Here is a 27,774-nt window from a genome sequence, read left to right as displayed (position 1 = left end):
GGACTTTTATTCTTAGGCATTTTGTTAAGGGCATTAAAATATTCTCCAACAGAGATTTCACCTTGGCATGTACCTCTGTCTTCATCATTAAGGATAAGCATATTTCTACATTTGAAAAACCTATTTTCTTGTAGACTGCAGGAGTCCATTTTGGACTTGTAAATATTTTGGTAAAAATCTCTCTGAAGATTAGAAATATCCAATTGATTTGTAATCACTTCACCTTGGTCAGTAACTATACACCTGCAATGTTTCCTTTTGCTGTTCCTTTTTTCCATATTAAGAAAATATTTGTTACTCTTTTCACCCTTTTCAGACCACCGGATTCTTGCCCGGACAATAATACCATCCACAACTTTAGAGTCAAGAACCTCAATGTCAAGTTTAACCTTATCAATCTCATGGAGCGTATCTTGTTCTGGATTGTTGGCAAGTTTTTTCTCTAAGTGAGTCAGTTTACTGGTCAAATCAGCCATTCTGTCCCTTTTCTTTTTGCTCTTCTTTTTGGCATAGTCTATGGTATAGAGCCTTGCTTTATATTTAACAAATTCCCATTTCACTTGAACGTCTGTGATTGTAGGTTCACTGGTCCACTGAATTAATTTCTTTCCCATCTCTGTAACATATTCAACATCATTTAAATACGAATTATTAAATTTCCAGTGGCCAGGGCCTTTACCAGGGTCTTCATACAACCTATTGACAAGTGAAATAGCAGAGTGATCAGTTCTAATACCAGGAGAAATTTCTGTGCGAGCAACACTATCAATTAAGTTATGAGAAATCAAAAAATAGTCCAACCTACATTGAATCAAAGGGTTCCGTTGTCTCCAAGTAAATCTATTCTCATTGAGATTTTTATATCTCCAAATGTCTATCAAGTCAAACAAATCAATGACATCATTAATTTTATTAATTATACACTCTTTTGGTTTCTCTGTACCACCCTTTTTGTCAATATCAATATTTAAAATGCAATTGAAATCACCTCCTAAAATAATGTTGTCCCTGTTTTCAAAATTTCTTTCAAGGAACAATTGTTTCAAGTCGGTATAAAAACAGGATTGACACTGCTCTGTATTGGGAGCATAGATATTAATCAACGAGAAATGCTTTTCAGCTTTCACAACATCAATAATCAAAATTCTACCTCTGTCATCCCTATCTACATTGGTCACATCAATGACATTACCATTACGAAATACAATAGCCACACCTCTGCTATTGCTACTACCGTGAGAAAAAAACAAATTTGTCCCTCCCCATTCATGTTGCCATTGCCTTTCATTTTGTTTGACTCTATGGGTTTCTTGAAGAAAAAAAAATGTCTTCTCCAGATCTTCTGCACCAATTAAAAATACTCCTTCTCTTCTTAAAATTACAAAGACCCCTCACATTCAAGGACACAATTTTAAGTTTCACACTCATATATTATGTACTTGTTAAAAGAAGTATCAAAAAAATAAAAAACAAATTTGATGGGCCCAGGGACTAAATGGCAGATAGTTACGGTTATGTTAAATTTTTACAGACAGGTTGAGTGCTTATTAGTATTACATAAAAAAAACACAACAAAAAAACACAGCACAAAATTCGAGTCGTATAGAACTTTTCTCATTTTCAAACAAAATGTCACTGTCCACCTCCAAAAAGGGGGATGAGTTAATATGGAGAGAAAAGTCTGATGGCAATCAACACGCAGTACAAAAAAAAACTGCGCAATCTGTGGAGACGGGTTAGAGAAGAACAGACTTCTCCTACTTACTTCCTCTGCCTTTACCGCCACTTGTTAAAGTCCCAATGGTGTCCACCGAATACGATTTGAGAGTCCCATCTGGTAACTTTGTTAGAAGGCAAGCTGGAACTGTCCACGGAATCAGCGCAAACTTTCCATCTTTACGCATGGTGTTTCTTATTTGGATCAGTTTCTTTCTGTCATTCCGGACAGTCTCCGACACATCATCAGTTATAAAAACTCGACTTCCTTCATACCAATTGTCCTTGAGAAATCTCGGGGCCGATCGGAGGACTTCATATCTGTCTCCATATCTTAGGAATTTCACATGTATTGGCCGTGGAGTACCGCGATGGTCGGCCTTCATCCTAGCTTTCTTACCCATTGGGCTGCGATGAACTCTTTCAATCGGCAAATCTCCTCTGCTCTCCATTTCCAGGTGACTCTTCATGAAGGCTTGAATGTGTTTTCTACAGTCAACGGCGTCCCCATGCTGCCTTCCGGTATCCCCCATATCATGATGTTATTGCGACGTGATCGGTTTTCCAGGTCGTCTACTTTCTTCTCCAGATCTCTAATGTGGTCTATGCGTGCATATGAAGACTGATTTCTTTGCAGCTCTTCTACCGTCACGTTTATTTCCTCCAATCCCATTTCCATCTCTGCCATTCTTGCCTTTGTATCTTTCTGGGCTTTTTCAACAGCCATCAAGCATCGCTCCACCTGGTCCAATCTTGATATCACGTTCTCCAATAGAGCAGTAATATTGTCCAATTTCTTGTGGACAGACACATTTTCTTCTTCATTGTTGCCGCCGCCATCTTTTCCATGTCTGGTACCTGAACGTGTGCGTGTATTCATTTTGACCGGACTACGCTGGGAGCTGGTTGTATCGTCGGAGCCCCCTCCTGAGCATGCGCCATCGGTCGCGGCTGCTGAATCGTAGTAATCTGAGATTCTTTTTCGTTGTGGTGATTTTGATTTTGGCTTAGTTTTGTCGTCTTTACCTTTAGTTTTATTTGACATCTTGAGGCTCCGGGTTCGTAAAGAACGTTAGTATAATCTGGAAGTTGTTGTAAATGTCGATGGCGCTATAAAATACTCGATTTTGAAAGATTTTGGCGGTCGCAGAGGAGCAGTAAAAAAAAACACGTCCTTTTACATCTCTGACATGCGCAGTATGCATTTAGAAGAAACTTGCAGATTCTTGCAATAGTAAGACTTCTAAAGAAATTAATTCAAAAGCTACATAAATAAGCGAATAAATTGGTGGCGATGTAGTCTTAAAGATCCGTTTCAACTTAGTTCAACCCCTGCTTACAATCCTAAGTGATTTGACCAAACTTCTCTTCCAACTTCTCTTAATGGTTCTGCCCATAGTGGTTGGTGCCGTAAAGCCTACCAGGCACTAATGATTTCCTGACCACCACACATTTTCCAACTTTTAGAATTAAACTTGTATGTTCAGATATTTTCCAAAAGATGCAAAAGTTTGCTTATTACCAATAAAAGTTGTATCCTAAGTTTTGAGTCTACTTCTTTGGTTGAGTCTATTTGAATAATCCATCGGCGAGTAGGACCATGTGTATTTGCTGTTTACAACGTAAATTAACCTGTTGACGATATCCAGCGAAAGATACTTGCGTTGATTTTGCAATAGTTTCCAGCTGCACTGATCATTGCAACAGGATACCAGTTAGCTTTGACAATGTGCACGTCAAGTACCCCCATTTTTTAGCGTTTGTACAATCCAAAATTTACTATGCACCATGCTATGTTGAATATTGTTTTCCCATGGCGGTAAAGGCATTGTTTATTGTTGATTTATAAACAAACTGCGCTGTTTTGGCATGGACGGCCGATGAAAGTTTTAAGATTCGCCAATCACAAATTGTTAAATCACAAATATTTCATTGCAAAAGAAATTGTTCATAGAGCAGAACCTCAAATCACGAACCCATAAAAATGGTTGTTGATGAAAAAAGCATTATCAATGGCAGAAATTAGGGGATAAGCCGATGAGATCGTCAAAAAATGCAAAATAAAAAGTGTTTTTTAAATGTTATTTACTTTTTTTCCGACCCTGTGTCTTCATCCCCTCCTTGTATTTCTGAGTGACCTTTGACCCTGCATCTTCAACAACCCCCTCCCCACACAACCATGTCAGTCGCTTTTTCCACCACTATAATTATTTTGGGCAGAACCCTGCACATTGTCAAGAGTGACAATATTCAGACTGCCAATGGTGCTCCAAACAAAGCCACTTTGTACTTCATTACTTGCTGTCATTCTGTGTTGACCCCAAACTGATTCTTAACGTCATGTTCCTGTGTATTGGCGTGATATGTTGGGGTCTCTCTCTCTTTTAGTGAGAATGAAGCACTTGAATTCTAGTACTATCTCACTTCTGATAACCTACAAATGCATATACGCATGCTCACAACATTCACTTCGGTTATAGCCGACACTGCATGTCACACAATCACAAGAACTCCTCTTTTTTTCCAGTGTGCTGATTGAGCGCAAAATTTCTTTCTCATTCATTTTCGTCTAGTTTTTATCAGCTGAAGAGAACATATTACAGAAAACACTGCCATCCATACATAGAATAAATCTTGCTGTGGTTGTCCACCCTGTTCCTTCCAACTTCTTTTATCATTGTCCACTCAAACTGTTGGGACTTTGGACGGGTGTAAAGTTACAACAGGCCTCAATAATGGACCTCAGTTTTTTGGGGCACAGAGCAGAGCGAATTGCAGGACAAGTTGTCCCAACAGAAATTATGACCGTTGCAAACTTCACTGGTTTCTTCCCCGATGCTGTTGTATTACAATCGTTCCCGATGCCAGTGTATCACAACTGCCCAAACTCAGGCTAAAAATTTAAGTACTAGTATACACATATTGACTGGCAATTATGAGGTAACTAGTGTATGTCTATTCCCCCGAGGGACTTTGAGTGACTAGAAGAGGGAAATAGGTCCCTCTTCTGGTCACTCAGGCCCAAGGGGAATGGACGTGCACTAGTTACCGAATTATGCCAGTCAATGTGTGTTTTATAACACACCTCGGTCTTAAATGTGAAATAAGAAAAGAAAGTTTTTTAGTGGCAGTTCACGGTTCACATCAAGAGAGGGCGCTGTAACCAGTCAAAAATAAAAAAAAAACACTAATGCCCGGGTTGGCACTATTTCCGCAAAACATGCACGCGTGATCAATAGACTATAATATTTCACCCGACGTGACCGTGTTTCAGCCAACCAGAACACAGAACAAGCAATAGGTGTGTAACAAAACTACATGTAGACTGGATATATCCAATTACTTTCACTTACATGTAATTGGAATAGTGACGGATTGTATGTTTGATTTGTTGCAGGGATGAAGCTTGCGGTTTCTGCTATGTCAATGATGTAGTTCTTGGTATTCTTAAACTCAGGGAGAAGTTTGATCGAGTTCTGTATCTTGACCTTGATCTTCATCATGGAGATGGTAAATATAAAGCCTGCCCTCGTTGGTTCATTTCAATCCTGCTACATACATTGTACAAGATTTGCGATCAGGAGCCATATTCACAGTACTTTGCCAAAATTCTATTGAATCATGCGTAATTATTATTGATGTCTTTTTTGCGTCCACATAAAAACTTGCATAAAAATACAATAATGCCACTACAGAGAAGCCAGTCCAGAAAACAAGTTTAACAGAGAAGAGGGCAAAGTAGCAAAAAGTGTTTTGAGAATACCGCTCTAAAGTAAAAAGTCTCATCTAAAGTTGGGTATTTGAGTTGTGTATTTGATCTTGGTTTTAGAGTTGGGATATATTTCAGTTGGGTAATGGAGTTTGGTTTAAGAGTTTGATACTTGAGTTGAGTATTTAAGTCGGTATTTCAGTTGGGTATTTGAGTTGAGTATTTGAGTTTTGTTTGAGAGTTTGATACTTGAGTTGAGTATTTGAGGTGAGTATTTTCGTTGGGTATTTGAGTTGAGTATGGGTATTAGAGTTGCTGAAATGTCAAACAAAGAGCTTGGTTTGGGTTTAACTTGCATAAACAAAAACATAATTTAAACATTAAAAAATTATATGTAATATTCCGCAGGGCAGAGTGGTTTAGAGCACCGAATTCAAGTTCTGATGGCTGAGTCATCAGGGTGTGGGTTGGAATCCCGGTCATGACACTTGTATCCTTGGGCAAGACATTTTATTTATCCATAACTGCTTCTCATCACCCAGGGGTAAATGGGTAGCCTACCTGTGAGAGCAGAGATGGTTTATGTGATTGAATTAGCTTTGTGCGCTACATATTTGGCAGTACAGGCTGTATTCTGAGCTGAGATGGTTTAAGGAATGAAATAAAATGGCCCAGTGACCACGGGAATAATTGTTGAAGCACCATGAGTGTCACTGAGTGAGGGACCAAAGCACTACATGTACAGTATATTAGAAGCCACCATTAATATTACCATTATCATTCTTTTGAAGGTGTGGAGGATGCATTTTGCTATACCCCTAAGGTTCTGACATGCTCTTTTCACAAGTACTGTCCAGGATTCTTTCCAGGTAAGTTTGTTAAACATTTGATTTAGACCATGCTCTGCAATGCTACTTCGGTGCATAGAACCCTAAATATTGAGTGCATGTGGACTTGGAAGCATATCAAAGTGACACTACCATTATGAGAAGTCCACCATCTCGTATAATCAGATACTAAGGCCCTTTTCGAAACGACGGCTTCATCCTTGGATTCGGCTTCAGGCTAGCTTGGCTCCGCGGTTCTTTTGACAATTGCGCGTTTTGTGCGTATAGGCGCTCAGGGCTTCAGACGAGATGACGGATCCTGAAGCCTAATCCAAAGCTAAAGCCGTGGTTTTGAAAACGGCCTATGCTTGTGATCAAGGTACATGTAGGCCTCGATAATACGCAAATGCCAGTCTGTCTTAGATATGATTGTAAGACTCACTGACATGCCTCAGTCCTTGCTGACTTAGGGGGATACATCAGAGATTATCTTCCAGTACGTGCTATCCTCCAATCAGATGCTTGAACCGGAGTGTGATATAAAAAGCTTTATATAACACCCAAGCAGATCCTTGCCATTTGATTGGAGGATTGTCCGTCACGTGATAGCAAATAAAAGTACCATTGCACGCTGGCAGCGTGCAATGGTACTTTTCGGATGGAATGAAAAAGCTGAGTAAAAACATCACTGCGTGCGCGTGTCTTTGGTAACGCAGCAGGTGTTACTGCAAGAAGGCATAGTAAAATTACTTATAGCATTCGGCTTTTACAGTTGAAATTGTTTTGAAAGTTGTATCTTTCAATCAAAATGACAAAGATCTACTTGGATGTTATATAAAACAAATAATGAATGTTTTTCATTCGTGCAATGGTGCGAATATGTTCATTTGTTGAAAGCTGAAATGTTCCATTCAACTCGGCTCTGCCTCGTTGAATAGAACATTCCATCTTTCAACTCATGAACATATTCGCACCAATGCACTCATAAACATTCATTATGTGTATAATAACCTACTCCCAGTTTTTATATTGCGTCACTCTCCGCAAACGGTCAGTGCAAAAGTCACATTTGAAATTTTGCATGTGCAAAACCAAAAACATAACCTAACCTCAAACTGGTAACTGGAAATGAGTTTTCCAAGCGAGATTGGGTGTTTGCAGGAGTGGGGCGAAGTATTATCTTTATATGTAGGTTTCCCCTTTCTGTTTGTAATGAGGGGGGGCTTACAAAGACCTTCGCAGAAATATTTACCAATGTCATTTGCGACATGGAAACAGTAGAAGGTGACTTGTGCAAACCACATGCTTTTACAAGCTTTTATGGCTGAAATCCTTGAAAGGAAGTCGACCGATTATAAAATTATTAAGCAGTAAGACACTGCTCTAGAATTGCAAGGGTTGTGGGTTCGAATCCCACCCGAGTAACATGCCTGTGATATTTTTTCACAGGACTCGGGAAAGTACTGAGTATACAGTGCTAACGCACATCGGTGTATGGGTAAAAAAAAAAATTTATATTCCTTATCCCCGATGCAAATTTAACATCTATTATATCGTTGCGGTACCCACTGCCAAAACATAGGATTCGAACTGCCTCTAGCTGCCGGGCAACCTCGGTAGTCTAGTTGGTAAGACACTGCTCTAGAATTGCAAGGGTCGTGGGTTCGAATCCCACCTGAGTAACATGCCTGTGATATTTTTTCACAGGACTCGGGAAAGTACTGAGTATACAGTGCTAACGCACATCGGTGTATGGGTAAAAAACCAAAATTAATATTCCTTATCCCCGATGCAAATTTAACATCTATTATATAAAATTATTGTTGTTGCTGACAGAAAAATGCAGTTCAATGAAAGAATAAAACTCTATTGTGCAGAATAAGAAGGTAACGAATCAGCGATTACTAGTAGATAATTCAGCTAGACATAAGCATGTCTAGCATATTTCACAGGTTAGCTTGGAAAATTTTGTGCAAATATGCGAACTCCTCACTGCTAGGCATTCTTCACTTAAGCAGCTTGCCCAGAGATTCGGCTCCTGCCCTGTAGGCGGGAACAGTGATCGTCGGCGCAGAATGCAGCTCTGAGCAGAGCAATGAAATTGGGCCCAGGTAGGTTCAAGTCAATACAAATGATTTTCTTCATTGTGTTGATAGTTTGTCAGTACCACTGTCATTGCCTAGCATGACGTATACATTGTACATGTATGTATGATTGATTGATTAGTGTTTGTGCTTGTTTTATTCAGGTACTGGCTTTATTGATGATATTGGAATTGGTAAAGGCAAGTTCTATTCCATTAATGTTCCTTTGAAAGATGGTATTCAGGATAACCAGTACTTCAGTCTATTCTGCAGGTCAGTATTTATGTTTTGGTAAGGGCAGTTAAAAGGCAGTTGTGTGGTAGCCATGCGACTGAAAACTTGACTTGCAATTATAAGGAGCACTATAAATAGCTGCATGAGTAACTAGTTACTGAGAACGCTGGCAATCATTATCATAGCAAGATGGACTAAGCCAGCGTGTACCCGAAATCTCACAGCAGAATCAAGTTTATGAGGTAAAATTCATTGAGCAAAATTCTTTTTACTCGAGATACGTGTGAAAGTGTGTCGGCAACCAGAAACAGTTTGTGACATAGGCTGAGAAATAATCTCTCAGAATGTGTATGGCTTCTGTGGTAGTTTCCTGTTAGGCACTTTATCTAAACTTTTTCCGGATAACTTGCGGAAAAGTTTTCCCGGAGCTGATTTGTTATCCCTCAACAAAATATTGTGCATTCTGTATAAACTCCAGGAAAAGTTTTCAGGAAAGTTCTATGGGCAATTTGTTTAATGTTGGTTAAACCACACGCACTTTACATTAGATTGCTACTACTGGGAGCCAGCAGTTGTTCCCAAACGGTTTCGGGAATACCTTTCCACGAGTTATCCAGGAAAAGTTTTGATGAGGTGCCTTGTGGCACTTGCTGTTTGTAATTTGAATGCAAATTTAATAGGAAATGTTCCTTTGTCTTGACACCTTACCTAACACAACCAAGCACTGTGTTTAGGATTGGTTTGAACAACTACATTACCCCTGTATGTAATTGTAGCACAACCCAAATTACAAGCTACAACATATTTCTGGTCTAATTTGGCACAATATCAAAGTTTTTTTCAAATTGAATCCAACAGACAGGTCATACAATATCTGCCTTATTGTAAAACTTGTTTTCAAGAGGTCATTTAGTTTAACTCTTGAAATACAAGAACAAGCATCTTGAAATTTACAGGTTGTCAAAGTTTGTAAATTTAAAGCACCCATGGAGCCAAGATTGCTTGAATTCTGATTCCTTGCATTCCTCCATCTTCAAACTGTTTAACCGTCACATATAAAAGCTGGAATGAAACTGCTCCCCCTTACGTAACTTTCTGATCTTATTACTCCTTATCAGCCTAAAGTGTTACTGGGATCTTTTATGTGCATTAGACAACACACGGGACCAATTTTTGGCGTCCCATCCAAAGGACGAAAAAGTTACAGTATATTGCCAATGCTCATGGTACATTTTAATACACTGTCTAATCAATCTTAAAATGTCTTTTTTGATACTTTAGGATTGTGGACCATGTGAAAAGGTGTTATTGCCCAAGTGCTGTTGTTGTTCAATGTGGCGCTGACACACTGGCTGATGATCCAATGCAGTCTTTCAATCTAACATCATCAGGCTTAGGTAAATGCATCCACCATGTTACATCATGGAAACTACCAACTCTACTACTTGGTGGTGGTGGGTACCGACTTGCTAATACAGCAAGGTGTTGGGCTAGTCTAACAGCCACAGTCCTTGGTTGTCGATTACCGTCTGAAATTCCAGAACATGAGGTAAGTGAACTAATTTGTTTGCCGCAGCAGTATCAAAAGCCAATGCACATGTACGTGGAACTCAATTTCTGCTGTACTAGTGGCTTTCTTCGTTATACCCCCATCATACCTAACTTGTTTTCACTATGTTCAGAAAAATGTTCCAGAACGGGCTTAAACTGTTGTCACACAGAGTGGATGTAGTAGCAACTTTTTACGGTATGTTTACAAACTTTATGGCCGGGATCGGACGGGTTTGATCGGAATGGTGCTCCAGAACGTTGAGCCTGCTCAAGATTTTTAGGCGAGCATCACGTCATGCAATAGATCGATTGCGCTACCAATGTTTATCACATGACCTGAGATGGGTATAGAAAAACAATGCTACACAGTAAAGACCTGAGAACACTCATACCGATGGACCATAATTGGCTGTATTTTCGATAAATAACACTTTTAAAGGCAGTGGACACTATTGGTAATTACTCGAAATAATTATTAGCACAAAACCTTACTTGGTAACGAGTAATGGTGAGCTGCTGATAGTATAAAATATTGTGAGAAACGGCTCCCTCTGAAGTAATGTAGTTTTCAATGAATTTGATTTCGAGACCTCAGATTTAGAATTTGAGGTCTCGAAATCAAGCATCTGAAAGCACACAACTTCATGTGACAAGGGTGTTTTTTCTTTCATTATCTCGCAACTTCAACCACCAGTAAACCGATTGCGCTGCCAATGTTTACATGTGATCACGTGACCTACACGTATAGTGGGTATAGAAAAACACAGCTACACAGTAAAGACATGGGAAGACTCGTACCGATGGACCATAATTGGCTATATTTTCAATAAATAGCACTTTTAACTAAAAATGGGGCCCTTTTTATAAAGTTGAATATTGTGACGTTGATTTAAATCACATTTGCTGTTTGATGTTCCCAGTACTCTACTACTACAGAGAGTTCTTTTAAAATGAGGTTGAGCGAGCTCACGTGCCGTGGATTTTGCGTTGTGCACGGCATGAAGTTGGGCTGTGATGGGGGAGATCACGAAGTTGTGCAACTCATAGCTGACAGCTACCCCTTTGAGGGTGAAAATAAAGGGATTTGCAGCTTCTTAATGACATTTTTATTAAAAATATTGACAGCAAAATCATTACAATGACATGAATGAGGGCAATGTAAAACCGCACTTTCCGTGCACAAACACATGACATCGCGTGAACATTCTCGTGGAATTTCCTATTAAGTGGAACTGTGTTTACCCATTACTGACATTGTCCAGCAACCGGTAAGGTCTCATGTTACAAACTCTAAAATATTCTTCAGTGATTTCGAGAATTTTGTCTTTTTTGAGACAAAAATTGCAACAGTAATCATGTCTTTTTAACGCACGTTTATATGCAGTAAGCCGTGTTTGTTTACATCTAATACCCACTATACATGTAGGTCAGGTGACGCACGGAGCGCAATCGGTCCATTGAGCTCAAATTTTCACAGGTTTGTTATTTTATGCATATGTTGAGATACACCAACTGAGAATACTGTTCTTTGACAATTACCAATAGTGTCCAGTGTCTTTAACTCAAAACGAACCCCTTTTAATAAAGTTGAATGTTGTGACATTGATTTCAATCACATTTTCCGTTTGATAAATCCAGTATTCTACTACAAAAGAGGTTTCCTTTGAGCGTGTGTTTAGACTACGCAAATTACTGAGGTTTGTGAGCAAGCTCACGCGCTGTGGTTTCTGTGTTGTGCATGGCGTGAAGTCGGGCTGTGCCAGGGGAGACTGCAAAGTTTTCCGACTCTAGCTGACAGTTACCCCCTCTAATCAAATTGTTTGAGGGTGAACATAAAGGAATTCAAAGCTTCTTCAGGAGATTTTTATTGAAAATAATGGCAGCAAAATCATTACAATGAAGGCAATGTAAAAACCACACTCTCCGGCACTTATACAATAACACATGACATCGTTTGAACATTCTCGTAGAATTTCCTAGTTGGTGGAACTTTGTTCAGCCACCGGTAAGGTCTCATGTTACAAACTCCAGAATATGCTTCAGTGATTTCGAGAAAGAAAAGTCTTGACTGTACAATCAAATGCAACAATAATCATGTCTTTTTAACTCACTTTGATTTGTTGATGTGTAATACCAATCTCAGCTCATGTGATGTTGGTAGCGCAATCGGTCTATTGGACGGAGTGGCAACGTACTTAAAACGAGAAGTTGGACGTTGTAGACGTAGTGCAGTCGGGCGTCATTCTGATGTACAGTACATGTACAAGAGCACACAGACCGGATCCGTTTGTAGCTTGTTCATCCAGTTTACAGACATACCCAACTCATTATTAGAACTTAATGATGGCGCCCATTCAAAGTCTTCAATGGCCTTTATAACATTTTCAATGTAAAGTTATAGACACATAGCGATCATCTGAACATGCACTACAGTGGAGCATGCACTATTGTTTAATTTTACTATGTTATTGTATCAATAGACTCATTCAACATGTTCAAGACTTGGGTAGATAAAATCCAAATGACCAATGTCGTTAAGGGGAGCTCACCACTAAATTTTGTCTACTTGCCACACCACACATGCAACTGTAGGAGTTTGTTACAGTATCGACAGATACATGTACAGATACAGATAGATAGATAGATAGATAGATTAAATGTTTTATTAAACAACTGTCTTCGCAGCACAAAGGCTGAATTACAACAATTTTACATAAAAATTGAAATTAAATAGGAGGCAAATTGGTAATAACAAATAAAAAAATATGTGGAATAGTTTAGCCACTCCCCTAAATTTACACATTGAAAATTGCACATTGAAATAGAATTAATTCTACTAAAAACAGGTGTGACAAAACAACAAAACAGCAGACAGAAGGCACATTTCATTATCAACATTGTCTTATTTTCACATCTTAATTAACTTTGTATGAAAGCCTAAATCATACTATCCTTGATGGATTTAGACAGCAATAAGTTTGGACACGAGTAATAGATGTGAAAGTCAAGATGAAGTTAGACTAGTATTTGTATTTAACTTGAATGTATTCTTGTACTGACAGCATTTCCTTGAATATGGACCAGACTACCAACTTGACATCTCCCCAACTCATCGACCAAATCTCAACACTGAAGAGTATGTGGAAAACATCATTACTACCATAACAGGTTAGGCTCATTATCATGTCTATATAGTCAAGTCACCTGCATTGTCCAATCTATTGTCCCGTTCTAAAGAATTTATTATTGGTTCTATTAAGATTGCCTTGTGGGGTCTACTCATCAGGGCCCATTTTCATAAAGCATGTAAGCACACAAATTTGCTTAGCATGAAGTTTCTTTCTTGATAAAAAAAACAAGATTACCAACCAAATTTTAGATGTTGCATTTTGCTTGTTACAGGGTCTTAGCCAGGAGTTTGGAAAGTGGGAGTGCAAACTGAAAAAGTGGGAGTGCAACCTAAAATCACTACCCAAAAAAATAGAAACATTGTGTGCGTAGCACACAACATCAGCGCTCAGCGCGAAGTCTGTCTTGGCCGGTGTCCAGGGCCCTCTTAAGGGCCCTGCCGTTGATTTCACCAAACTCATCCTAACTTAAGATTAATCTTAGGACTTAGGACGAGTTAATTCCCTATCTGAAGAGGTAGGACGCATTTAACCTATCCTAACTTAGGACGAGTTACTCGTCCTAACTCGAGATAGGATTAATCCTAGCGTTTCGTCAAATCTGCCGCTGGAAGCTCTGGCTACTGTAGGTGGAAGCTCTGGTGGTTTCTGAACCATTACTTGTGCCTATTTCTCTGGTTCAAGTAAACTATTTTGATTTACTTTTTTGTTTTTGTTTTAAGTAGAAAATCAGAGGCTTTATTGTAAAGTTGAAAGACCTCCACTATTTTTGCAATAATGATCAAACATTGCACAGTGGTTTAAAACCCTATGTGACCCCGACATCGACAAGTTTCTGTACAATAATCGGTCAAAATACCTTTATAATCGGTCAAAATACCTTTATAATATCTCAAGCATGTCTCAATGTCATCTTTAGGTAGATAAATCGTGGTTGTCCATTAAAATAATCCCCAATTATTCGATCCGTGTCGTGATTCACGAATTATTGTGACAATTTTTATGATGTGGTTTTGAAGTCAACAGAGGGCGCTATATCTTCTGTGTGTAATGTTAATGTACACGATGTTTTTGGTTAAAAACAGCGTTCTGAAAACTTAGTTTTGGGGAGTGAAGGCGATCTTGCGGGATTTCGGCGCTATTTTATTTTCAAAGCTAAGTAGTCACTCTATCATTTTATAGAAACAAATACAAAGAATATGTTGGCCGTTGGTGGCCGATTGGGAAAATATCCAACGTTTTGATTTTTGTTTATTTTCCTTAATTTTGCGATGTAAACAATTGCTTTTTTGAAAATTCGCATTTTCAGGAGTAAAACCTCATTTTCGCTAATTTACCGTGAATTTCTAGCCACAACGAATGGTTACTTTACTAATCTATTACATATTTTTAGCATTTCGTCCAGGCCCTTAATGGCTTTTTTTATAAGTAGCATTTTAGTCGAAGATTTCAAAGCATTTTTGCCGTATCATCAAAACTTCGGTCCCTATTTAATTTTCTACAGTGCGAAAGGTCACTTATACAGGTAATTTAAAAACAATATTTGTTTTCTCAAACAATTTTTATATGCCTACCCAGGTATTTTTTCAACATAAGGGTTTGTGATTTTTGCTGAATATAAACGTACTACTATACGAACTACAATTCCTTAAAAAACCAGGGTAATAAATTTTAAAAAAATAAAAATTCTTCAACGAATTAGTTCTTCTTGTTCAAGTCACCAAAGATATGTAGTTATCTCAGAAAAAAAATCGGACCTGATGTCTGGGTCTTAAACCACTGTGCATTGTTACAAAGAAGATGCAAATAACACATGAATCATTTCAAACAGATTACAACCAAGTCTACTTGATTTGTGTTTTTCAATAAAGGCTTGCACAGTTCAATTTACAATAAGTAAATCCTTCGTTTTTGTGTCACTTAAGTCACATGCCAGTTTGACCATGGAGCTATTTCTACCTCCATGGTTTGACAAGGTTTGTATTTGAACTTTTTTTAAAAATCACAATATTAAACTCTATAAATTGTTTTTTGTGGCATTCTAAGGCCGTTTCAGAGCAGTTACTTAAACTATGAAGCTTGGACCCATTTAGTATAAAATAACGCAGTATCAGTTTGCTGTCCACAAGATATTTTCGGGGTATGTGATACTCTTGATACAGATTTTTGTTTAAAGACTAAAATGAAGAGGTCATTTTTAAATATTCTTTATTGAAGAAATTAAGAGTTATCATTTACCAATGATAATTTTCTATCCGTTCTTGTCCATTCGGTTTCAGACTATAGGCCTAAGGTCAAGAAGCTGATAATCATTTGTCTGTTTGTATTTATTTTAAACAAATCAACTAATTAGTGTAAAATAATGATTCACACAAGTATTTGCAACCAATCAAAATGTCAAGAGTGATTTAAATGTACCGTAATTGTTTGCTTAATTTTAATTGACTGATCATGGTAATTAATATTTTCCTTAATATTTGTTTAGGTTTCATAACGTTTAAATTTTTGAAACTACAATGTAGGTCAAAGGCAAGTTGTAAACGGCCTTTGGAGAATAAAGAACAAACAGTTATAAGACAGTGCCAGTAAGTAATCCACTGGGCAAAACAGACGTACGTGCATTGAAAAATAAAATTCGGGGAGGTTTTAGTAAGGAGAAAACAGCAAAACCGACTTGAGATTTTAAAAGAAACATCATGAACCACTTGTTGAACACGAACGACGATCGTCACAACTATTGTTGCTTAGCTATGCTGTTTTACGGATAATAGCTGCTCAAACTTTCGAGCGGAAAACCATAGTTTTGTCAACTGCATTATATTTTTAAAAAAACAAGAGATGCACACAATGAAATCCCCAAAAGTCTTGATGTTTCAAACAAACACTACAACGAACGAACGACCTGCCCTTGAATTGCTAGCAGGAAAAAAGATCATCATGTTTGCCGCCGTTGAGTTGGAAAAGCTACGTAACCAATCTACAAAGCAACTGCAGAATGTATGCAGTATAAGGTGCATTGCACTTAATTGCACTGCACCGCCTGTCACTCATTTGCCGATACTGATGTCATAGTAGAAAAATCCAGAGCACGATGGTTTATGTATAAGATCGTGGAGATGAGATTAGTACCTAAAATAATCTGAACGAAAACGCGTGTGAATTCGCCGCTATCATACCACGCGTGTATGGAGTTCATGTTGCCCGTATGTGCGTTGTGTACTGCACGTGCATTGTCTAACAAGTGGTTTGTGCATTGTGTTTTTGTTTTTGTGTGGTCGCAACATGGTCAGCGACAACTTCAAGTGATTTGTTTAAAGGAACACGTTGTCTTGGATCGGTCGAGTTGGTCTTTGAAAAGCGTTTGTAACCGTTTTTTATAAAATGCATATGGTTAGAAAGATGTTGTAAAAGTAGAATACAATGATCCACACAAACATGCCTCGAAATTGCGTGGTTTTCCTTTTACCTCGTCGACTAACACGTCGGCCATTTATGGGGGTCAAAATTTTGACTCCCATAAATGGCCGACCATGTTAGTTCGCACAGTAGAAGGAAAACCACGCAATTTCGAGGCAAACTTGTGTGGATCATTGTATTCTACTTTTAAAACATCTTTCCAACCATATGCATTTTATAAAAAACGGTTACAAACGCTTTTGTTATGACCAACTCGTCCGATCCAAGGCAACGTGTTCCTTTAAAGTTGCAGCGTTGAAATTTTGGTTCAAAAAGAAGAAGGAAATCTGGTAAAACCAAATTTAATTTTACTCACTACTGTTTTAAAACTTTTCAACAACAAAGAATAATAATAAAGTTCAGTAATTGTCACTGAAGTTATTAGACAGCACGGCTTCAACCAAGGCATCAAAATTTTGCCCGTGATTGCAGCCCAATTGGCTGTGCTAACATGGCTTGCACTGGCATTCAGCTGTTGTATGCTTATCCTGAAAATCACATGAAAATTTGGTTGGAAATCCTTTTTTTATTAAGGAAGAAATTTCTTGCTAAGCAAATTTGTGTGCCTACAGGCCACCGCTGCTTACTCCCTGACAGTTAGTTTTGCGCATGTGCGAAGTTGTTGACGAGCGCTCTCTTGAGTCAAAATCGTAAACAAAACATAGCCTTTCAACCGTTGAAAACGATCTGGGGTCATCGCGATTTTTGACCAATTAAAAGCCAAGATGGAAAACTAAACATGAATATGCAATGAAGTTAGTTGCGATGGTCGGATTTTGAGTCGAATTGATCCTTCAAAATCTACGTAATGTGAATTTTCTTGTTGAGAAATAGACCTCACACGTAAGAAATATATAACAACTAATGTTTTCCACTCAAAATTGAGAGAGCAAACCCTTTGAAAACAATTCCCTGTTTATTTTTGTAACACATGCCGACGTTCTGGTGAAGCATTTTTATCAAGAGTAATGTACACGAGCATTGGGCAATTGTCGCTTTTTGTGACGTGTGCAAACTGTAATAAACATTGTGCATTGTATGCGTTTGTTTAGTTTGTATGTGAAATATGTGGGCCGCGTCAGAAAAACGTTGGTGGAATCCCACTGATTTTAATTAATCCAGAGGGTTTGCTGCTATATAAACGGAATAATTTGATAGAATAATAATTTTCCTCTACAACAAACATTGTTTTAATATCAGGGAAATTCAATTTTACTCACAAACGCCAACAAAACTCATCGTTAAAGTCATAGAAACATGCACAAAACAGCGATGGGGTCACTGCTGTGAATAATTTATCTAATGTTGGACTTTCTGAAAATCTCGCGCATGCGCAAAACTATTTGGCACTCGATGTAGAGCTCTGAACAGCGGTGAGGCTTTATGAAATTGGGCCCTGTTGTTTATTGGGAGTTTAAGCCGATTAGCTTATTGTTATCGTCCAGATTTTGTATCTTACTTGTTTTCTTATTTTTGTTACCGGCCCTATTCCCATTGGGGTTGTACACCGATTTTGTTATCACATATAATCTTATACTTGACAATGTCCCATTACAAAGCTACGGCAAATTTGACATTTTATTCAAAACACTACCTCACCTTTAGATAGGTTACTTATCTGTTTTTTCTGGCATTGTCTTTAAAATTCTTGGACAAAGATGTGGAACGTGTGGGTTTGATTGTTCACAATATGTCCCACGTTTGTTTTAATTAATCAGATTGGTACTATGCATTTTCAGAGAACAGTCAGTTTGTCTTAACAGAAGTTGATTATAGACAAGGCTCTTTAGAAAAACACAAGAAGTGTATGCACTGCATGCATATGGAAAACTTTGAGCTGAATTTGAGCACATAAGATTTGACCTGTATGTGTGCATGGAACGCTGTTGTCAAAATCCGAACTGCCTTTTATTCCCTTTCTTGGTGGACAGAGGGTGTTGTAGGCGTGGTTTGGACTTATTGGTCATAAATGTTCTGGAGCTCGTAAGCCCCGTCGTCTTTGTTGAGAGTGTTCTCCCCCCTGCGTCTGATCCAGATGGCCTGAGCCTCCCTTAGCCATCTTGTGATTTTGTCAGGTTCTGTGTCAATTACCGAGGCATTGTCCCATTTGATAGTGTGGCTGGTGGCTGCAACATTGTCAGTAATGGCCGACTTGTGTTGCTTGGTAATGGAGGAAGAGCAAGTAGACCATAGAGATATATATATAAGAACTAGAGGGCGCACTGGTGATGCTTCTTGCACAAACGTGACGGGACCGCAAGGAGACACGCGCGCCATTCTGCATGCGCGTTGAATATGAAGAATTTGTTGGAGTTTGTGTTTATTGAACACTGACGCGATGCTGTTTTGTCAACTTAAAAAATGGCTGCCTGCGCGCATACTGGGCGCGTATATAGGCCAGTGCGCCCTCTAGTTCTTATATACAACTCTATGGAGTACAGACCGGGTGTAGGGTCAACTTTCAAACTTTTCAACTTCTTTGCCTGTTTGACCGATGTAGGTTTTGGGGCAAGCAGGACAAGGAATTTCCTAAATGGCCTTGTTGTAGAGGTTGTAACTTGTCCTTGGGGCTGGGGTGAACATTTGACTAGAGTGCGGTGTGGTCTAAAAACAGATGGGAAACCATGTTTTTTTAAACACCCTAGAAACCCAGTCCGAGAGTCCATGTATGTATGGTATGACAACCATCCCCTTGGTGCTATTGGTGTCGTCTTTGGTTGTTTTGTCATTGTTTTTGGCTCTTTTTTCCTGGATTTGGGCTTCGACTCTGTTTACTGTCTATGGGGGATATCCACATAAGTAGAGAGAATCGCGGATGTATTGCTCTTTGATTTGTCATTTTCCTCTGTAACCAGCAAATCACATTTATCCAAGACTGTTCTGATGACCCTGAGCTTTTGTTCCTTAGTTTTTTTGTAAATTGCATTTGTTCATTTGTTGTATTATTTGCAAGGCACTATTAAAAGCCCATTGTATTGTATTGTAAAGGAAAGGGACTATTTTGGCCTTTATACACGTACCAACATTTAAATCAAAAAGAGCCCTGTTGGCTTGGGTTTAAATAGTTTGATAATTATTATCACTGCTGGAAAGAGAATCATTTGCAGTTAAAAATGCTGGGCGAGGTGGGTTAAAATACCCAACCACCTTTCATGAACAGCAAAAAGTTTGGCAAAAGAGCTCGGTTTACTCCAAGGTTTCATGTGTTGAAGGCTACAGTTAAGGCGTCGCTGAGCAATTGCACGCACTTTTTTCCATATGTTGTATTCCTTTTTAATAGTTTTCCAGTGACAGTTTAGCATTTTTGTAAATTTGTTAAACATAGTTTTCCAAACTGGGGTGCATCACCTGTACAAATTGTTAAAAAGACTACATATTTACTGTATTAACCAATTATGTTGAATATCTTTCAGCCAATCTGGAGAACATTGCTGACAGATAAGAGTCCATCTAATGAAAGTAACCATCGCTTTGCAATCATCAGCTGTAAGTGCAAGTCCTAACAGAGAAGATTGCAAAACATGTAGTATACATAAATATTGGAAGCCAACATCCCCTTCTGTTTGAAGCCCATAAAGTACACATCTTCTAAATAACTAAAGGTGTCCTGCCTGTGGTTTGAAAAGGAACTTAGAGTTGAATCAGAGGAATTTATTTTACATCGTTTGAACAAGGCATTCTTAGTAAGAAACTGAAACCATTTTTGGGATTTTGACCAAAACAATTTAACCCGAGGTTACAAACTTGTAATTTGATTCCTTCCATTTGCATAAGGATTCTGTTTGATCACAAACTGAACTTGGCCTTGAAGGTCCCACATTATTTTGACATGTGACATTTCAATGAGCAGCATTTTATTCCTACAGTAGGAGTCCTCAATAATGTGACATTGGGGGCCATTCATAATAGTCAATGTAACAAAATTAGCCCACGACCTCGTTCCCAGGGACGCCGGTCCATTTTGGCTCATGAATACGAGGATGCATACTACTACTACTATGTGCATATCCGAAAACTGTCTCAGTCATAAAAATGCAAGACACGTACAGAGCTCAAGGAAAGGACAACGAAAAACGGATAGGTTTTACAGAGTTTCTTACTTTTATTACGCCTTTTAACATAAAAGGCATTCATGAATGGGAATAAAAGAGTGCAGGGTCGTGGGCGTGCGGTAAAGACCTGGGCCTTTGGCTCGGGCCTGTATCACCACAACCCTTCCAGTTTTAAACAGCAGTCGCTACCCTATTATTGCCCTACTTACAAATCGAAATTTGTTGTGGGTTGGTGGGTCAAAACATTTTTGTTTTAACTGAAATGTTTTAACATTGACTATTAACTAATTGCCCCTAATGGCTCCTTTGGTTGCAGAGACAACGTTTAGGAATATGACTTTTCAGCAATTCAAACATATGAATCTGAACAATGAACTCAGAAAAATGTCTGCTTTACTGACTTGTTTTATCACCATTGAAAGCTCAAATTCCTCAGAAATTGTTTTGGGCAAGATGTTGCCTGGTTGCAAGGAGACCTTTAATTGAAACACTGCACACTAATGAATGTGTCCAGCTTTGCTCATGTTGAGGTTGATCTGTGGAAGCTTGCCCCCTGACTTTGAGATAAAGCAAAACTTGTTTAGTCTTAAATGAAAATGCTTGTTTATATGTGACTTAAACCCATTTCAGACACTAGGCGCTCCAAAAGAACACCAAAACCAAGTGTAACTTGGGCGACTATAATTGGTCAATCCAAATTTGGGTTTCAGACAAGCAAACTTATTGTATTAAACTGGAGATAAAAATACAATCATCACCCATCATTTCTTGTATTAATTTTCTCAACAAGAGAGGTCTGAATTTCTACTTCCTGCTTGTGGGCCACCATGGTGCCCTGGTGAATTGTACGATTCTAACATACATTCTTGTAATTACCATTCATTAAATTGACATAATAGGTTCAGCTTATGACATGATCGACATCTTAACCACTTTTTTTTAGACAAGTGTCAAATTTAGTTTGACACAACTCTGGATAGCCCTTCTGAAGTGAGTGTAAACCAGTCTGTGCGATGAAAACAATACCATTGTTATCCAGTAGTACAAATCTGATGTTCAGTTGTTTTTATTATTTATATGGTAATTGTTACAAACGCACAATGGAAAAACATGTTTGGGATAACACAAAATTATTATTGTTGATTAGTTATCATTTTATTTAAGTACACTGTTGAAATACATATGTACATTATTTTTAAGTTGTAAAGCACTATTAAAACTGATTAATTTGATCTTCAAGTTTGGCCATTTTTTGTCTTGGTTTTGTTGTTAAAAAGTCATGTGAAGGGAGTCTTTTGGGTCAATGTTGGGAGAAGCATCAAGGATGGCAGATTTATTTGAATTAGAGTACTCCAACACCCTCAATCTGAATGACATCATCTACAACAAATCCTTTTTATGTACACATATAAATATCTAAGATTTGAAAGAATTTCTTTTTTTTTTATATAATAATAAATCATAATGTGGGCTGGTACATGTAGTACTGCCTAAAGATTATGAACAATAAAAACCAAGGGTTTTAGAACACAAAATGGTGCAAATGTAAGCCCATTAAAATACATTTTGGGTAACTTAGCTTTCTGGGCCCAATTTAAAAAAAAAACGGTAAAGCACAAAAACTTGCTAAGCACAGATTAGTATTGCTTGGCAGAAACAGGTTACCGGCCAAAGTTAGATTAAGTTTGCATTTTTGTGGCTGGCGCCTGACTTAATTTTGCTTAGAAAATAAATTTGTTCAGAGCGAATGTGTCCTTGCAGGAAGAACAATCCCCAATACATGTAGGTAACATTACACAGTAACAGTACTCGGATTCAAATTGGGGGGCATAAAAACCAATACCTTTTTACATAATCGCATTACTTGGAATGTTTCTCAAAATGCTTTATAGTATCAACCAACGATTACCAACCTTTACTGTACCTTTCATTTAATGTTCAAATACATTCACAGCATTCAAATTCACAGTAGCTTTTGGCATTTGGTCATTGATAACCTGTTTTGGGGCAGGCACTTGAGGGAATTGTGCAGCTAAGTTGTCACTTGGGCATCTCCTTTACATTTTTAAAAGGGATAAAATGGTATAAGAGTCACTTTCTTGATATTCTTCAACGATGTTTGCTATAAATACAACTACAAAGTGAAGAATGACTGCAGTTTCGCTCAGCCCCTTGACTTAAAACCTAAGGCGCTAGGATGGGCAAACATATCAAGCACGCTCATTGGTTAATGCTCAGTCCCATAATGCATCACACTCAAATCACTCACACTGCATGCATGACGTCTTCCTGTGCAAGCTGATTAGCCCATCCCAGTGGTCCTGAATAGACCTGCAGGATGCTGGGGCCAAGCGAAGTCTGCAGTGTTATGCCTATAGCCAAACATACATGCCAAGATGTTTGGAATGCAAAATGCCAACAGATGGTTAATTAATAAGGGAATCAATGTGTGGTGAAGAGATTTTCAACTAATGGTTTAATCCCAACGAGGCCTGGTTCTTGATAATTTTACCGAGACGAAATCGAGGTAAATAATCAAGAACCAGGCCTCGGCGGGTTTAAACCACTAGTTGAAAACCGATTCAACACACTTTGATTCCCATTCATAAAAACCTTTTCGGTCAAAAAACATCAAAACTTTTTTTTTTAAAGTAAAATAAATGCAAAAATTATAATTGTTCAATGATTTCTTTCAACAAAACACCCCTCCAGAAATGGTAAGGCCCTGCGCCGCCCTCGGGTAAACAACTCCTTATAAGGGAATGCTATGCGCGTCGTGCGCGTCGTGCGCATCGCGTGATGTGGCACAGCTGTATCGGCCGTTGCTCTCGACCAATAGGAATGAAGACACTGTCTTATAACCACAGGTGCATCAAAGCTCGCGTGTCACGCCCATATTTAAACACTTTTTACTGGTCATAAACAAAGGTTTAAACACACCCACGTGACGCACTCTCCACCAATAGGAATAGCGAAACTGTATGAGGTATTTATGAATGCAGAATAAATCAACCTCACAAAACAATCGCTCCCAATTGACCAATATCTTGTGTTTACCCTAAGTTAAGCTACTTAAGAAAGAACCATCAAGAATAAAGTATAAAAAATACACCACAAGGTAACAAAGAATAAAGAAATAAACCAAATCATTGTGCATATTGATTTTGTTTGCTTATTTTGCGAAATTGCTTGTTGGAAAACGGAAATGAAAGTGACAATCTGGTAGCAATCTGTAGTTGCACCTTCTATGCTATATTGAATGCCGATGTGGCATGGCTAAAACAAACCACTTGTGCATTCAATTGAATAGATTGATATATAAATTTGCACACAAATTTGCGCCATTTTGATGGGAAGCTCAAACAAACAAAACCATTCTCCATCGGGGTGATGTCGTGTTCTGCTTGATAGTTTGTGCATGTTGGTAATCATGCCGGATGTCGTTTCACACGATTGATCTCGGCGATTCTAAACAAGGATGCGATTTTTGGAGGTCACCAACCCGCGTTAAAAGCAATCAAGATAACGGTTGCTTTTAACGCGGGTTGGTGGCAACATTATCACACAGATTCATTTCACACAACGCAAATTTGCAATTTCATTACACCGATGGTACATCGTATCAAGCGACCAATCATTTTGAGATCTTGTGTGAAATGGGCTTTAGAATTTGAAAATTTGAAAAAAACAAAAACCCTAAAATACTTTAATCAAGTAGTTTACAGATACATGTACACTGTGTAACTACATGTATGAACTCTTATTTGAACTGGACAAATAATGAGACCACTCCTTTCAAAATGAAAGGAATTTATTCTGCCAATTCTTTCAGGCTGAATCCTTCTGAGATACTCAAGGCGTGGTCCATGGCATGTATGGTAACCAGAATCTTTAGCACCACCTTCACTCCAGTTCTGTAGAATCAACAAAAACAACAAACTACATGTAATTAGTCAAGATTTCCATATAAGGATACTGGTCATTAACCCTTGACACAGTCGCCCCTTGATTGAGTCAACCCCTAATTTGTCAATAAAAAGAAACATTAAAAAACACAAGGGAAAATGACTGGGCACTTTGGAGTTCAGCCCTAATTTTTGTTTAATTGTAACTTAAGTTCTAATTTGTTCGCTACGTTTTCTTGTGATTGAATTTTCTTTGTGGTGCTGTTTTTATTTATGTAGCATTTTGAAATTGATTCAAACACTTAATGCAAAACTGCAAGCAAAAACAAAGTTTTAATTATTGCCCACTTTTGTAAGTCTTCAGGATCAATTTTTAAGCATACATTAAAAGAGAAACATTGCCTTCAGATTGGGCATTTCAGATTATAAATGCATTCATCATGCTCAATGGTTTGAAAGATGTTTACTAAGTAGAACATTATGATTAACACAAATATGTGTCAGGGGCTACTGTGTTTGGAGCTACTGTGATGGGGTACTCTGTTGGGGCTAGTGTTGGGGGTTACTGTGTACAAGGCTATTGTGTCGGGGGCTCATGTGTCAGGGGCTACTTCGTCAGGGAATATTGTGTCAGGAGCCACTGTGTCAGGAGTCACTGTGTCAGGGGCTACTTCGTCAGGGGCTACTGTGTCAGGAGCTACTTCGTCAGGGGCTACTGTGTTAGGGACTACTGTGTATGGGGCTACTGTGTCGGGGGCTACTTCGTCAGGGAATACTGTGTCAGGAGCCACTGTGTCAGGGGCTACTTCGTCAGGGGCTACTGTGTCAATAGCTACTTCGTCAGGGGCTACTGTGTCAGAGGCTACTGTGTTAGGGACTACTGTGTATGGGGCTACTGTGTCGGGGGCTTATGTGTCAGGGGCTACTTCGTCAGGGAATACTGTGTCAGGAGCCACTGTGTCAGGGGCTACTTCGTCAGGGGCTACTGTGTCAGGAGCTATTTGTCAGGGGCTACTGTGTCAGGGGCTACTGTGTCAGGTGCTACTGTATCAGGGGCTACTGTGTCAGGAGCTACTGTGTCAGGGGCTACTTCATCAGGGGCTACTGTGTCAGGGGCTACTTCGTCAGGGGCTATGTACTGTGTCAGGGGCTACTTCGTCAGGGGCTACTGTGTCAGGGGCTACTGTGTTAGGAACTACTGTGTATGGGGCTACTGTGTCAGGGGCTACTTCGTCAGGAGCCACTGTGTCAGGGGCTACTTCGTCAGGGGCTACTGTGTCAGGAGCTACTTCGTCAGGGGCTACTGTGTCAGGGGCTACTGTGTTAGGGACTGTGTATGGGGCTACTGTGTCGGGGGCTGATGTGTCAGGGGCTACTTCGTCTGGGAATACTGTGTCAGGAGCCACTGTGTCAGGGGCTACTTCGTCAGGGGCTACTGTATCAGGAGCTATTTGTCAGGGGCTACTGTGTCAGGGGCTACTGTGTCAGGTGCTTCTGTATCAGGGGCTACTGTGTCAGGAGCTACTGTGTCAGGGGCTACTTCATCAGGGGCTACTGTCTCAGGGGCTACTTTGTCAGGGGCTACTGTGTCAGGGGCTACTGTGTCAGGGGCTACTGTGTCAGGGGCTACTACTGTGTCAGGTGCTACTGTGTCAGGGGCTACTGTGTCAGGGGCTACTTCGTCAGGGGCTACTTCGTCAGGGGCTACTGTGTCAGGTGCTACTGTGTCTGGAGATACTGTGTCAGGGGCTACTTCGTCAGGGGCTACTGTGTCGGGTGCTACTGTCAGGAGCCACTGTGTTTGGGGCTACTGTGTCAGGGGCTACTGTGTCTGGAGCTACTGTGTCAGGTGCTACTGTGTCAGGGGCTACTGTGTCTGGAGATACTGTGTCAGGGGCTACTTCGTCAGGGGCTACTGTGTCAGGTGCTACTGTCAGGAGCCACTGTGTTTGGGGCTACTGTGTCAGGGGCTACTGTGCCAGGAGCTACTGTGTCGGGGGCTACTGTGTCGGGGGCTTATGTGTCAAGGGCTACTTCGTCAGGGAATACTGTGTCAGGAGCCACTGTGTCAGGGGCTACTTCGTCAGGGGCTACTGTGTCAGGAGCTATTTGTCAGGGGCTACTGTGTCAGGGGCTACTGTGTCAGGTGCTACTGTATCAGGGGCTACTGTGTCAGGAGCTACTTTGTCAGGGGCTACTTCATCAGGGGCTACTGTGTCAGGGGCTACTTCGTCAGGGGCTACTGTGTCAGGTGATACTGTGTCAGGGGCTACTGTGTCAGGAGCTACTTCGTCAGGGGCTACTTCGTCAGGGGCTACTTCGTCAGGGGCTACTGTGTCAGGGGCTACTTCGTCAGGGGCTACTGTGTCAGGTGCTACTGTGTCTGGAGATACTGTGTCAGGGGCTACTTCGTCAGGGGCTACTGTGTCAGGTGCTACTGTCAGGAGCCACCGTGTTTGGGGCTACTGTGTCGGGGGCTACTGTGTCTGGAGCTACTGTGTCAGGTGCTACTGTGTCAGGGGCTACTGTGTCTGGAGATACTGTGTCAGGGGCTACTTCGTCAGGGGCTACTGTGTCAGGTGCTACTGTCAGGAGCCACTGTGTTTGGGCCTACTGTGTCTGGGGCTACTGTGCCAGGAGCTACTGTGTTTGGGGCTACTGTGTCGGGGGCTACTGTGTCTGGAGCTACTGTGTCAGGGGCTACTGTGTCTGGAGATACTGTGTCAGGGGCTACTTCGTCAGGGGCTACAGTGTCAGGTGCTAGTGTGTCAGGTGCTAGTGTGTCAGGGGCTACTGTTTTAGGAACTACTGTGTTTGGGGCTACTCTGTCAGGGTCTACTGTGTCGGGAGCTACTGTGTCAGGTGCTACTGTGTCAGGGGCTACTGTGTCTGGAGATACTGTGTCAGGGGCTACTTCGTCAGGGGCTACTGTGTCAGGGGCTACTGTGTCAGGGGCTACTGTGTCAGAGGCTACTGTGTCTGGTGCTACTGTGTCAGGGGCTACTGTGTCAGGAGCTACTGTGTCAGGGGCTACTGTGTCAGGGGCTACTGTGTCATTAGGTGCTACTGTGTCATCAGGGGCTACTGTGTTTGGGAGACTGTGTCAGGGGCC

General features: G+C 39.9%; 2 protein-coding genes across 4 annotated transcripts in view; one reads left to right on the top strand and one right to left on the bottom strand.

The window, feature by feature from the left end:
• Positions 1 to 21,738, top strand: part of LOC139947561 (histone deacetylase 8-like) — a 38,336-nt gene extending 16,598 nt beyond the window's left edge. Inside the window, exons 5-10 of the mRNA XM_071945504.1 lie at positions 5,114 to 5,226; positions 6,217 to 6,294; positions 8,501 to 8,609; positions 9,852 to 10,119; positions 13,184 to 13,289; positions 20,119 to 21,738. Of these exons, the coding sequence (XP_071801605.1) occupies positions 5,114 to 5,226; positions 6,217 to 6,294; positions 8,501 to 8,609; positions 9,852 to 10,119; positions 13,184 to 13,289; positions 20,119 to 20,147 (703 nt within the window). The 3' untranslated portion in view covers positions 20,148 to 21,738. The remainder of the gene's footprint in view (positions 1 to 5,113; positions 5,227 to 6,216; positions 6,295 to 8,500; positions 8,610 to 9,851; positions 10,120 to 13,183; positions 13,290 to 20,118) is intronic.
• Positions 21,739 to 21,887: 149 nt separating this feature from the next.
• The window catches only part of LOC139947560 (PAX3- and PAX7-binding protein 1-like), a 70,627-nt gene continuing 64,740 nt past the window's right edge, over positions 21,888 to 27,774 (bottom strand). For all 3 annotated transcript variants that reach the window (XM_071945503.1, XM_071945501.1, XM_071945502.1), the window contains exon 17: positions 21,888 to 24,671. In XM_071945503.1, the coding sequence (XP_071801604.1) occupies positions 24,569 to 24,671 (103 nt within the window). In that variant the 3' untranslated portion in view covers positions 21,888 to 24,568. The remainder of the gene's footprint in view (positions 24,672 to 27,774) is intronic.

This window comes from Asterias amurensis, chromosome 14, assembly GCF_032118995.1.
Source record: "Asterias amurensis chromosome 14, ASM3211899v1".
NCBI lineage: Eukaryota > Metazoa > Echinodermata > Asteroidea > Forcipulatida > Asteriidae > Asterias > Asterias amurensis.
Note: the sequence above shows the minus strand (reverse complement) of the source record. Positions and strands in the feature narration are given on the sequence as shown.